Raw genomic sequence first — 14109 nt, forward strand, 5'->3', positions numbered from 1 at the left:
AGTAAGCCAGGCCCAAAGAAACATAGGTCCTATGGTTTCTCTTATTTGCAATAACTAGTAAATATCTAGGACAAGCAGAAAAGGTCAAAATGTATGTACATATAATCAGATAAGATGATGTTAAGCGAAATGAACCCCAAGATAGGGACACAAGTGATTTTTCCTTTCTTGGTATTATTCCTAACGTATTTATAAGGTACCATGTGATTTTTTTGTTGCTTTATAAGTTCCTCCCCCACTGTATAACCCCTGTTTTCACTGTATTTGATGTCGGTATAATTTGGGGAGGGGAAGGTAAAAAACAAAATGTTTAAATAGGGATAAAGGTAGATCCATTGCAACAATGAGTTGTACAAGACACTGTTGAACAACGAACTTTACAATTTAGGTGGGGGTAGGGGGCAGTATAGTTGTGGAGGTAGGAGGGAAGGGATGGTAGGGGAAAAACAAAGGAGGAGGCAACAATGCTTGATAAGAAATGTACTCATTACCTTGCTAATGTAACTGTAACCCCTCTGTACAGTATTTTCACAATAAAAAACATAAAAAAGAAAATGTGTTTATTGTAATCAAAGCATTGAAATATATAAGATAAAAAATGAGGGCTGGGAAGGTGGCTCAGTGGTAGAGTGTTTGCCTTGCATGCATGAGGCCCTGGATTCGATTCCTCAGCACCACATAAGCAGAAAAAGCCAGAAGTGGCACTGTGGCTCAAGCGGTAAAGCGCTAGCCTTGAGCTGAAGAGCTGAGGGACAGCTCCCAGGCCCAGAGTTCAGGCCCCACAATCAGCAAAAAGAAAAAAAAATCATCTTCTGCTCCACATTTCTACTGCTAAGGCAACTCCAGGGATTACTACCATTAGTTTTTGGGGTCTGGTTTTCCAGATACAGAATAATCATTTGTAACTCCGTAAGAAACCTAACTGCTCTGAACACCTCAATTATTTGATAGCCACAAACCTCAGTCTGAAGTTTATTGCTTTGATATTTTCTAAAATATTGCAGACATTCACTCATCTCTTAAATTTCTGGGAGAATCTCCTGCACAGTGCAAGGCAGTAGGAGAACTAAATAACTGTCTTGGGGAAAATTCTAAGGGACAGCTGACACCTTGCATGCTTACCCTTTTATCTCTTCCCTTTCTGGATTGCATACAAGTATGAAATGTCCAGTGGGAGTGATTGGCGTGTCCCACTCCTCTATTCAAGCACTGCTAGCTGTGGGCAGTGGCAGCTTATTATAAGTCCTAAGATCAAAGGGGAAGTTAAGTGTCTCACGGTAACTATACTAGGGCAATTATGGGGATTTTTCTTGAAACCAAAGAAAGGAGATTTGATACATTTAAATGTCTTTTGGTTTACTATGTTATAGATGCTGTTTTGTGCATCATTAAATAAATAGTGTTTATTTGTTGCAATCTGAACAACTTGCAAGTTCCAGTGCAAACTCCTCTTTAGTCAAGGGCCAGTTCTTATATATTTTGTGTCTAGCCACATTAAACCTATAGCAACAATTGGAACAATCCCAGTTAGTTTTATAGAGTCCCATGTTTTAACATGAGCAGATAATCAACAATTATAGCATATTGGGAGAAAGTTTCTCATAAGAACCAAGGAGAAACACATCAGAACAAGACCAAGATCAATATAAGCCAAGAGATGTAACTTTAAGAAAATAAAGTTCATATAGGAAGAAGAAACTATTGCTAGAAGATATAAAATACAAATAAAACTACTATTAAAAAGAAACAGTCAGAGAACAAAAAGAGCTGATGGTAATATAAAATATGATGGCAGGATCAAAGGGTAGAAGGTTTGGATGGAAAAGTTGAGAAAAATCTTCCTAGTGGCAAGCCACCCAAAAAAGAATATGAAATAAAAGGTAAAAATGATTTTGAGAAGGCTTACATCTATCACTTTTCAACCTTTTGGTTAAGATTAAATGTAGATGATCTACCGTCTACATCATAGAACTCCAAGAAAAAGAGAACAGAGAAAATAGAGTGGAAAAAAGTCAGAGTTCAAGACAAAGTGTTAGAATAAAATGGCATGATTCAATGAACAAAGAACCTGTTGAGTGCCTAGCATAATGAATACAAATAGAAGACTTACACATGGGAATATCATTTTCAGACTTAAAAATTCTGGAAGTAAAGGAAGGAGCCTATAAGCTTCCAGCATGGCAAAAGAAAGCTTTCAAATAAAGGATCAATAATCAGAATAACATCAAATTTTCTTAGTGATTCAAGAAGCTAGAAGACAATTAATCAATGCCTTCATTGGGAGGAAATGTAATGCTGACTGTATTACTATTTGAAAAAAGTAACTTTTAAGGCAAAAAACCCCATTCTATAGTTAGAGATTAGAGTGAAAAGAATCAACTCATCTGTTAAGACTGCAATAAGGTTATGAAAGTATACAGGATTAAGAAGCACAGATATGTATAGTTAGCAAAAAAGTAAAAACACATTTTGCCTTTTTAAGATAGAAAGTTTTAAAAGAAAAAGACAAGTGCCACCTGACTGCAACTAAATCTTAACACTAGTAACACTTACAACCATTTTTTCATACTGCCGAAGGGTTGATATTTTTGTTACACTCCAGAAATAAATAATCCCTAAATATCATAGCCTCAAATCACAAATGCTATTTCTTTCAATGCCTATGGCCAATCAAGATGACTTTCCAAGACTACTGCAGGTGTTCCCATCTTCTAGCCCCTCCATTCCATCATACCTACCACAGGAAAGGAGGAAAGGGCTAGAGGGTCTCACACTGGTGGTAATTGGATGCTTCAGGCTGAAAGTGATGTCTCTCTGTCCACAATCCCTTGGTCCAGAATTAGTTATGTGGCCCTACTCAGCCCCTAAGGGAACAAGGAACTCTAAGCTCTCTGTGTTCCTGGAAGGAGAGAGCTGGGCCCAGGTGGGGATTGAATGTATCTACCATAGCTGGAAGTTCTGTTCAAATTTCTGAGGTCATCCTAAAACAGTGGGTAAGATTCTCTATATAAAGCTGCTGCTTTCACAGTTGCACCTCATTTTCATCAAAAGATGCACTAACCCAAGCTCCAGCACAGGGATTCAGTCTTGCTGAGGACCTTCTGTCTTTGCAGTAGTATAGTACTTGATCCTTCAGAGCAGAGAGTGCTGACTGAGAGAGAGAAGCCTCTGGGGTAAGAGGTCCAAACCTCTCGACTGGGAACAGAAGCAGCAAAAAGTTAACGGCTATGGTAAGCATCCTCTGGCTGGAGTCCATCTTAAACTCTGGGGAGCTTGACCTTGGATTCCAAATAGCTCCTGGCTACTTGGAGCTGCTGGCCAACTGGCAATTGATATTACATTGTTTCATTAGGTATGCCATGGTACCATGCTGGATATCTCTCTCCCTCTCCGTCTCTCTCTCCTTCTCTCTATCCCTCCCTCTCTCTCCCTCTCTTCTCTCTCTGTTTCTCTTATTCTCCACTTCTTATTAGCATCAGTTAGTTGTACAAGGGTATTTCACTTTGATTATCCATATATTCACACAATGTAGTTGATCAGACTAACTCCCTTCTGTGTGTCTCTCCCCTTCCTCCTTTCCCCAAACAAACTTCATTGTTCTATTTTCTTGTATGTCCATTAGGTATTTTGACCATATTCACTCTCCTCACTCTCACCTCCGAGCCTCCTCTAGCTTTTCCAACAATTGGCTGACCTCATTAGTTCCCTAGCCAAGTTGATGTCTGATCAAATTTTTTTTTCTAGTCCTTGGCTAAAAAAGGAACACAAAAAACATAAGACTATAAATATGATATAGTAGTTTTCAAATGCATCAATATAAGACTATAAATATGATATAGTAGTTTTCAAATGCATCAAACATTTGACAATTGTCTTTCAATCTTTACCCATTTAAATTTTGTGTTTGTGGCAAAAACAACTCCCTAAAAATGTCCCCCCCCCCCACAAAGATAGCAATGGGTTTAAAAATCAAATGTTAGGCCAGGCACTCGTGGCTCGCACCTATAATCCTAGCTACTCAGGAGGCTGAGATCTGAGAATCATGGTTCAAAGCCAGCCCAGGCAGGAAAGTTGAGAGACTTATCTCCAATTAGCCACCAGAAAACTAGAAGTGGTGCTGTGGCTCAAGTGGTAGAGTGCTGGCCTTGAGCTGAAGAGTTGAGGAACAGAGCCCAGGCCCAGAGTTCAAGCCCCACCACTGACAAAAAAAAAAGAAAAGAAAAGAAAAGAATCAAATGTTCGTTTCTAGCACCTACCTCCAGTATGAGCCTTTGATGCAGGGCTTGAGTTTGAGTGAGTGCATCTGAAGATACTTTCAAGAGTAGTTCCATTTTTTTCAAATTTCGAAAATCTCGTTCTTTCTCTCTTTGCTTTCGAGAAAGTTCATCATGGTAATTCTGCTTGTCGATGAGACTGTTCCGTAAATTGATATCCAAAAGTCCTCTGACCAGGTAAAGAAAAAAAAGGAACGCAATTTGTCATCAACTGTTCTGCATGGTTTTCAAAACTTAACAAGACAGGATGTTTAGTATGTACCTATAGAATGATTTTCCTGGTAGAAGTATACACTGTAATGCCCAAAGCAAGTATCATTTAGTACCGCTTCTTACCAAACTTCCAAATATAGTAACAGACTGACAGACACAAAAGCCCCCAATTTCCCTGAAATTGTCCTTGAAAATAAGAAGTGGCAGGTATGTGCTCAGCATATTCAATCTAGAGTTCAGTCACTAGCACTGAAAAAAAAAGAGGAAGAAAAGCATTTCCAGAAAATCACATCATGAAATTGCTCTTAAGAAAAAGTTGGGATGGTCTCAGAAATACCATTCATTTATGATCATTCCCATGGCTCATTGTAGTTTTTAATGGAATGATTAATTTGTAACCATTCCAGTGATTTAGTTTTAGAGGAACATTTCAGAAACTTACAGCATACAGTAGATATTGTCTTTAGATTTTGAAACTGGAGAATTGAGGAAAATTACGAGTAAAGAAATGGAAAAAGTATTTTAATATGCTTTATTTAAAATTCTATAAAAATGTTTGTTGAATCAACATAAAACCTTCCAAACTTAGTTTTTGACAGTACTTGAGATTGAACTCAGTGCTTAGCACTTGCTAGGTAAGCCTATATCAGGTGAGTCCTATCCCTCAGCCCTGAGATAGTTTTAAATACGCAAAAGTACAGTGAAGAAAAATTTAGATGATGGGACACATAAATACAACCTTTCAGATAGTGAAGATGCTTCATTCTCTCTGGTTAATTCGGCTTGCTTGATCAATTGGCTAAATTCTCGCTCTTTAAATTCAAGTAAGGCTCGTTTGCCTTCAACTTCCTTTATTACCTCCTCCTTCTCTTCCACTACAGAACTAGCTTTGTTCTCAATTTTCTTTAGGGAATCATTTAGCTCTTTGACTTCTTGTTCCAAGGCAACCTTTTTCTTTTCCATTTCTCTGTGAAGGGGACAAACACACACACGCACGCACACACGTCATATTTTTAGCTCATGTTGTCTTCATATAGTATCAGGCATAAGAGCTGGTAAGAGCTGGTAATAAATTCAATGTTCTCAGAAATTTAGAGTGTATCTTCCCTGAGTTCCCCTCTGGGTGAGGATTTGCCCAGCCTATTTCCACCTACATCCTCACTACTCTGTCTTCTGTGATTCTACCCTTACTCTGCTACCTCTGCTACCTTCCTGGAGCGGATCTGAATTTATCAACTGAGTGCGGCTGGCAGAGCCATTGCTATGTACTTATCTCTTCCCTTCTTTTAAGATCAGTCACGGGAGCAATCATATTTCTCTACATTATGTATACATGGACGTGTGTGTGTGTGTGTGTGTGTGTGTCCTCCCTTCCTTTTTCTCTTTTTCTTGCTTTCTTTTTTCCTTTCTTTCTCTTTTGCTCACCTCTCTCCTTTCCTCTGTTTGCCATTTTGCCCTCCCTCCCTCCCTCCCTTCCTCCCTTCATTCTTCTCTTAAAACCCATAGAATTTCTTCAATGACCGCCCCCCCCAGTTCCAAATCTGAATATCTGAGGGTGTTATACATAGTGAGAAGCTACTATCATTTGGGCTGCTTGCTGGCTAACGTAATTCTAGACCTTGCAATTCTAATTAGTTTAGGTTGTTAAAGTCAATTGGAATACTCCATAAAATGTGATTTATAAATTGGAAATAGAACATCGACTCATAATCAAGATGTAAGTGCTATACATAGTTATAATTTGCTATGCTATTTTCTTTTAAAGAACTTACTGTAGGATTCAGGTGGACCTGTTGCAACAATGAGAAGTACAAAATGTCATGTCAAAACCAGCTTTACAATGTCGGTGGGGGGGGGGAGGGGGGGTATGATTGGGTGGGGGGGAGGGGGGAGGCTGGGAAGGGAGGTGAAGGGTAAACAAAGGAGGAGGCTGCAATGCTTGGTAAGAAATGTATGCATTTTCCTGCCCATGTAATTGTAACCCCTCTGTACAGTATGTTCTCAATTAAAATAAAATAAAATTAAAAAAAAAAAAAGAACTTACTGTATATAACTTAGGGCTCAAAGCAAATATTTCTAAAATTATAATGTGTATACACATTACTTAAGGGAGGTGGGACTGTGTGAAATTCAACATAAAATATGAAATCATACAATTTTCTGCGTGATATCTTTTCTATTTCTTTCACAATTTGCACAGGGATAGCTTGACAGTGGATCACTTCATCCTAGCAAAGAAAAACAATCATGTTAAGTTAGGTAATCTTGGACCAGAATCAATGAAGTCAGGCAAAGTAAACAGGAAAAAGGACTTACAATATGTAGAATTCATACTAGCTGCCCAGTGTACATTAAATGACTTACTCCAATTATTATATCAGTTAATAATCACACAGATGCTGTAAGATAGTTACTACTGGAAGAAGGAAGTAGTTCAGTGTGCCAACTACAATTGTCGCTCCACAAAGATTCCCTTCAAGATGTCACTTCCCACACATGCTGCTGGGGCCTGGTTACTACCCATAGCTCAAGAGGAGAGGGAGCTACTCTTCTCTCCATTGGATTGACATGGGCTTTGAAGAGCACCTTCCTAAGGGAGCAGGCCTGCATGGAGCAGGCGTCACCAATGACTGGTAATGTAACCGTCTATCCCCACTGGCTCTGGAAGACAGCTTCTATAGAACAATTCAAGATCTAGGAATGTCTTTGTCTTTGGTGTCTAGTTGAGACTAGAGTTTTCTTAACATGTGTATCATATTGTGGTCCACCTTCTCCCCAATCTCGCCTTTCCTGCCTTTAGTTCTGGGTAGGATTCTCCAAAGAGCTCTGCCTCAATTATTGGGTGTCTTAGGTTCTGACTACAAGAAACTCTGCCTAAGGCTCATTCTAGGAGAAATTAAATCATTTTCTCCACAGTCCCATAGTTAGTCAATGGCAAGGTTAAGGTCTAACAAGTTTGTCCAGCAAGTTTGTCTAACATTACTTTCTACCATGCTCTGTGGATTCATGGAAGGCTCTGCTTAAGCCTCATGGCAAGGATTTTGGAAAAGTCCTTTCCTTCCTGAGGATTTTACTAGACTGGAGCCAGCACACAGGCTGACCTCAATGCAGCATTATGATAGGGTAAGTTGTTTCTCTGTGGAATCTTGCTCAATGTTGAGACAGATCCAAGTTCTGTGAGTCTGAAACATGTGTGATTTTGGAGTTTCTCTAAAGAAAAAGAGTTAAAAACACAGAACTATGTGTCAGATTACTATGGATTATTATGTATGGATGCTTGGAAGAGAGTCACGGAAATGAGGGACTTGAAGCGTAAGCTTCACTGGGTGAACCTATCTTGGTTCCCATGTTCCAAATAGCAGCTGGGCACATGTTGACCAACTGCTCCAAGATTTAAGAAAAAAAAATACCAGAATATATCATAATTATCCTTTAAGCCAATGAGACCCAGATGTCATATCATAAAACAATCTTACCTTATTTGTTTTGAGAGTTATATATTTTTCAATATAAAATGAATTTTAATTCATTATCTCCTAGAGCATAAATATAGCCTCCTTATCCCTTTTATGGTAAAAGGAAGTACAGTGAAAGAATCAAACAGAGAAGGACAAAACAATACAAATATTCACAAGCAGTTAGGGTATTTGGATGCATTTCAAGGAAGCACTTGTGTTTCTGAAACTCACTTCTAATACTGAAACATACTTTGGAGAAGGAGGGTGTGGAGAGGCCTATTCCCCAGGATCAGGGCTTCGAATTACAACAATGCCATCAAGCACGCTGAAGTTTTTTGTGAATTCCCAGAATTTAGGTGACTTCAATAGAATCCATCCCAATTGATAGCATTTCTGTTGGTGTGGCAATATACCTATCCCTGTCAAGTCTATCTATTTTTATTTCCATTCATGCATAATGTTAAATATTTGTAAACAGTTTGATAACATACCTTTAAAACAAGCTGATAGTCTAACAATTCTTTGAGCTCTTTCTGCTCTTTTACTAATTGCTTTTGCTTAGATAGCAAATCCTCCCGTAAGTTTTTAATTTCTAATTTCTTCTGCATTACTTCCTTACGCAATTCTTCAGTAGCTTCTCTCAGAATTCTCATCTTCTTTTCCATTTCCTTGAAAAGTCATAAAAATAGCCAGGTGATATAAGATGAAAAAAAACATTTATCTACTGAAAAACTGAACCAAACATCATTCACTTGCCATTTTGATTATATTTATTTTGAGGCTCATGAATGATTTTTTCACAAAGTTAGATGTAATTTATTTCTGATATGTTCATAAGAGAATATTGAACTAAAATTTTTTTACATTAGATTTTAAGTCATTTTAAAACTAGTTCTTCAATGAGTCACTCGTGGCTCACACCTGTAATCCTAGCTACTAAGGAGGCTGAGATCTGAGGATCATTGTTCAAAGACAGCCTGGGCAGGAATTTCTGTGAGACTCTTATCTCCAATTAACCACCAGAAAACCAGAAGTGGCACTGGGGCTCAAGTGGTAGAGTGCTGGCCTTGAGCTGAAGAGTTCAGGGACAGCTCCCAGGCCCACAGTTCAATACCCACGACTGACAAGTAAACAAACAAAGGAAAAAACCCCAAACTAGTGCTTCATATTTTAAGTTATTTTCAAGTTATACCAAAAATGTTAATAAAAATATTCTTTTTTTTTTTTTTTTTTTGGTGGGTCGTGGGGCCTGGACTCTGGGCCTGGGCGCTGTCCCTCAGCTCTTCAGCTCAAGGCTAGCACTCTACCACTTGAGCCACAGCTCTACTTCCAGCTTTTTCTGCTTATATGGTGCTGAGGAATCGAACCCAGGGCCTCATGCATGCAAGGCAAGCACTCTACCACACTTTGTGACTTGAAAAAATCAGTTGCAAATAATCTTTGAATATCTGGCTTTTGGTTAACCTGAGTTACTCATGGCACTAACAATAAGGAGATTCATATCTGGGATGACCAACTTTCCATCCCTTCATGCTTCAATTTTTCACACTAATATTATTTTTTGGCTTCTACAATTGTCTCTAAATACCCTCTAGCTCAAACTTACAGGAGATCATGTTTTCATATCTTATTAATGGATAATATTGACTTATGGGAGAAAAATCTTATATTCAGAAAGGTTACATGATACTAAGTAGATGGATCCAGTGAACCTGCTCTGGGCTTTTTGCCCAGCTCTCTCCTTCCACTGTTGCTAGAAAAGAGTAAAATTAATTAACTACAGTTATGCTTGAATAGGAAATGTCCAACACTTGGATGCCAGCTGATAGTGCTGTTTGGAGAGGTTCTGAAAACTTAAGACCTAGCTATAGGAAGGAGCTTATTAAGAGCATGACTTTTAAGGTTACACTAGGTCCTAATCCCATCTTCACTCCCGCTTCCTGTCCTCCATGAGATGAACAGCCTCCTCCTATACATGTTCCTGCTGCCACGATGTTTTGTCTCATCTTCATCTCAGAATTAATGGAGCCAAGTGAACATAGACTTAACCCTTGGAAACTATGATTCAAAAGATATATCTTTCCTTGTAAAACTTGTTCCTTCTGGTAGTTTGGTCACATTTCTGCAAAAGTTACTAGCATACCTATAATCTGGAATAAAGTTCAAAACACTTTTTTCTATCCTGTAAAGAGAGTTATAACTGGAGGTTAGAAGTACTTCTATAGAATCAATGGTATTTTACTAAATGTTAAACAAGTTTTGAGAGCTGGCCTTAAGTTAAACCATAAGCAATGTAATTTTGAAACTTAACCATTCAGAAAGGAGCAACAATATAATGTATAAGGCTCTATTCCCTAGAATAGAACACAAAAAGTAACTGTAAGTTTCTCTTGTTCCCCAAGGTATGCAGGGCCCTCTACAATGTCTTTGCTATTCTTCCCATTAAAGGGAAGGCTAATCTTCCCTAGACATAGTCATGTGCATTGTTTTGACTAATGAATGCTATAAAAGTGATTTAAATAGAGGCTTGAAAGAGTTCCTGCAGGTCAAAAATTTCCCTTTCTTGAAGCTAGAAGCCCTTCCAATCTTACTGATGAGTGACCTCTGACCGGCTGGACTGCTACATAGCTGACATGCAAGTGAAGCCAATCTGGACCACACAGCTCCAACTCAACCAGCTCAGCCCAGAAGCATTGAGAACCATGGAAGAAATGATTGTTTTAATCCATTAAGTTTTGAGATGCTTTACTTTTTAGAGATAGAAAATTGGTACCTCTTCTTTATAAAAAGTTCTTGTAACAATTTGGGATGTTCTCAAGAGCTATATGACTAATAGCTATAATGAAAGTAATATTTTAAGTGCCAACCACAGAAACGTATTTTCTTCTGGAAAGCAGATATGTCTAGCAGAGCATAGCCGATATTAGATGCCAACTAATCCAAGCCTGTAATAGACATCACTTACATTTTATTCATAAGTTCTGTAGATATTCCTTTTAGTATTACCAATAGTTATGACTTTTTGGTCTTTTGTCTGTCATAATAAAGATAATTATTTTTAAAGATACATTTGAACCCAGCTGTATTTAATAAACCCTATGTAATCTAATACTTACTCCTGGCTTAGGTATCCTCTCAAATTCCTTTTGTATGAGGCTCTTTTCTTCCTTTAAGCTGCCAACAACAACAACAAAAAATCAAGTTTGACAAAATGCAAGAGAATACTTACTTTCTAAGTTTTTAAAATACGTTTTTTTATTGTAAAAATACTGTACAGAGGGGTTACAGTTACATGAGCAAGGTAATGAGTATATTTCTTACCAAGCATTGTTGCCTCCTCCTTTGATTTTCCCCTACCATCCCTTCCCCCCCATCTCCACAACTACACTCCTGCCCCCTGTCCCCTCTAAATTGTAAAGTTCGTTTTTCGACATAGCGTCTTGTCCATCTCATTGTTGCAATGGGTTAACCTGTATCCCTATTTAAACAATTTGTTTTTTCCCTTCCCCTCTACAAAGTATACCAACATCAAATACAGTGAAAACAGGGGTTATACTGTGGGGGAGGGACATACAAAGCAACAAAAAATACATTAGAAACAATAGCAAGAAAGAAATAACCACTTGTGTCCATATCTTGGGGTTTATTTCACTTAACATCATCTTATCTGAACTTTTCTGCTTTTCTCAGACATATACTAGTTATTGAAAATAAGGGAAACCATGGGATCTATGTTTCTTTGGGTCTGGCTTACTTCACTTAATATAATTTTTTCCAAGTCTTTCCATTTCCTAACAAATGGAGCAGTGTCATTCTTTCTGATGGAGGCATAGAATTCCATTGTATATATATACCACATTTTCTTGATTCATTCATCTACTGAGGGGCATCTGGGTTGGTTCCATATCTCAGCTATGATAAATAATGCTGCAATACACATAGTTGTGCTGGTAGCTTTAATATGGTCTTGTTCGTGATCATTTGGGTAAATGCCCCAAAGTGGGATTGCTGGGTCCTAGGAGAGCTCTATGTGGAGTCTTTTGAGGAACACTATTTTATCTTTAATGTGTCAGTACCAGGCTTGTCTGCAGGTGACCTGGGTCCATTCTTTATGACTACTTCTGACTCCCACAAGCCCCACTCCTGTGCTTCCTCTCCTTTAACACTCCTACAACACTGTAGGTACACAATCCAAGTCCAGCAGTTATCTTAGCATATTGTTTTTGAGTGGGAGCATGGACCTACCTCCAGACCCAAGTTCCTTCCAGGCAGGCACTGGGCCTGCCTAGATACTACCACAGCCTTCCAAAGGATCCAGGTTGCCCGATAAAGTCAATCCTCAACCACCACTATGGTGCTGCATAAACAAGATCTCATCACATGAAATTCCCATCTAACCTAGTTCAAAATTTTAACTCCTTTCTCAAGACTACAAGACTCTGCACAAATTGACTCTCCAGTCTCACTGACTGCCTCATTTGGTTCTGGCCACATCAGCCTTCTTGCCAAACCTGTTCCTACCTCAGGGCTTTTGCTTTCCTTGTGTGGTGCCTCTAACCGGTTTGGTGTTTCCATAGAACTTTGCATAGCTTACATAGATCTGCCTCTAGCACCTTCTTGGAGGTTATCAGACCATCCAGTCTATGGCAGCACCCATTTTCACTACTCATTACTTGTCCTGATTTACTCTTTGTTCGTTTTTGAGACTGGGTCTTGCTATGTAGTTCTACGCTGGTCTCCAACTTCTGGTTCTTCTGCCTCAGCCTCCCAAGTGCTGGGATTACAGGTATATCCTACCATGTTTTCCCAGATTTACTTTATGATATTAATCACTATGACATTATATTATGTATTTGCTTTGGTTCCAGAAAACCTTGCCTCATAAGAGCATAGACATTGTTCTGTTTACATTATTTCACCATTGCCTTTAGTAGTGTTTGCTCATAGTAAGCACTTTATTGGAATAAATAGAACAATGGAAGTTAGTTTTAGTCCTTCATTTATTATTTGAAGTAAGCATTGTTTATATGAAAATGAGGTAAGGATATACATATGGAAATATATCTTTCCTTACAATGACCTAATGCATCACATTCCTCTACAGACAGATTGGCATAAAACTTCCTAAAAATCATGGAAAGTTGTTTGAAGTTGTGAAGAAGGGACAAGCCAAGAAGGAGCTCACTTTTACTTTGACGTGGTGATCGATATGATTACAGAAGAACGTCTTAGTTGAAAGAAGCATAACAGAGACTCAGGTATGGCTGGGAAGTGGGTATCCAAGGACTCAAGTGTTTCAAGTGAAGGACAAATTTTGACCAGCATCGAGTTTAAACAAATACTGGATGTATTTAAGAATAATTCACTCAAATTTTGTTTTCCTCTCAAACTAAAAACTCTGACATGAACTCACAAGAAGACCAGGGAAGCACACCCTGTCTGTACTTGTTTTTTTTTTTTTTCCGGTTGTGGGGGCCTGAACTCTGGGCCTGGGCGCTGTCCCTTGGCTCTTCAGCTCAAGGCTAGCGCTCTACCACTTGAGCCATAGCGCCACTTCTGGCTTTTTCTGCTTATGTGGTGCTGAGGAATCGAACCCAGGGCCTCAGGCATGCAAGGCAAGCGCTCTACCACTGAGCCACCTTCCCAGCCTTGTCTGTACTTGTATCTTGACTTCTTGGTTAAATTCATAAGAATCTGCCTCTCCCCCCCCCCCCCCCCCGGCCCTGGTACATGAATTGCCAGTTATTTATTGTACCATTCTGTCAATCTGGATATACAGGAGGTCCATATTTTACAGCTTTCCCTTGCTTTTGGATTGAGGCTGTTTGATGAATTCTTGCCAGTGGGAGCAAATGGCAGTGAATAGCGCCAGACTTTTTGGCCATGTGGTCTATTTGGAAAGTATGTAAGATGGAGGCTATGTGACTTTCACTGGACAGTTGGAGTGAGCCAGAAACAAAATTTTGTTAAGTTATTCACAGATATTTTTGGATGTATTTGTTCTTGTTGTGTAGGTTAGCCAAAGTCTAACTTCTGTTTTCCATGCTGTTTCCCTATATTCAAATATGTGATGACTTCGCAAGTAGGATCTCTAGTTCAGAATTTCCTTGGTGTTCCACTGGTTTATTTTTAGCTTCCTCTGAGACAACTCTAGTTGTGTATCC

At 38.8% G+C, this 14109-nt stretch overlaps 1 protein-coding gene across 2 annotated transcripts in view; it reads right to left on the minus strand.

The window, feature by feature from the left end:
- The window catches only part of Ccdc146 (coiled-coil domain containing 146), a 115261-nt gene that overhangs the window by 22986 nt on the left and 78166 nt on the right, over positions 1 to 14109 (minus strand). For both annotated transcript variants that reach the window (XM_042684549.1, XM_042684550.1), the window contains 5 exons: positions 11062 to 11119; positions 8437 to 8613; positions 6642 to 6715; positions 5227 to 5454; positions 4257 to 4443 (listed from right to left, as the gene is read on the minus strand). In XM_042684549.1, the coding sequence (XP_042540483.1) occupies positions 4257 to 4443; positions 5227 to 5454; positions 6642 to 6715; positions 8437 to 8613; positions 11062 to 11119 (724 nt within the window). The remainder of the gene's footprint in view (positions 1 to 4256; positions 4444 to 5226; positions 5455 to 6641; positions 6716 to 8436; positions 8614 to 11061; positions 11120 to 14109) is intronic.

The sequence above is a fragment of the Dipodomys spectabilis genome, unplaced genomic scaffold (genome assembly GCF_019054845.1).
Source record: "Dipodomys spectabilis isolate Male_0828 unplaced genomic scaffold, ASM1905484v1 ptg000089l, whole genome shotgun sequence".
NCBI classification, from domain to species: Eukaryota; Metazoa; Chordata; class Mammalia; order Rodentia; family Heteromyidae; genus Dipodomys; species Dipodomys spectabilis.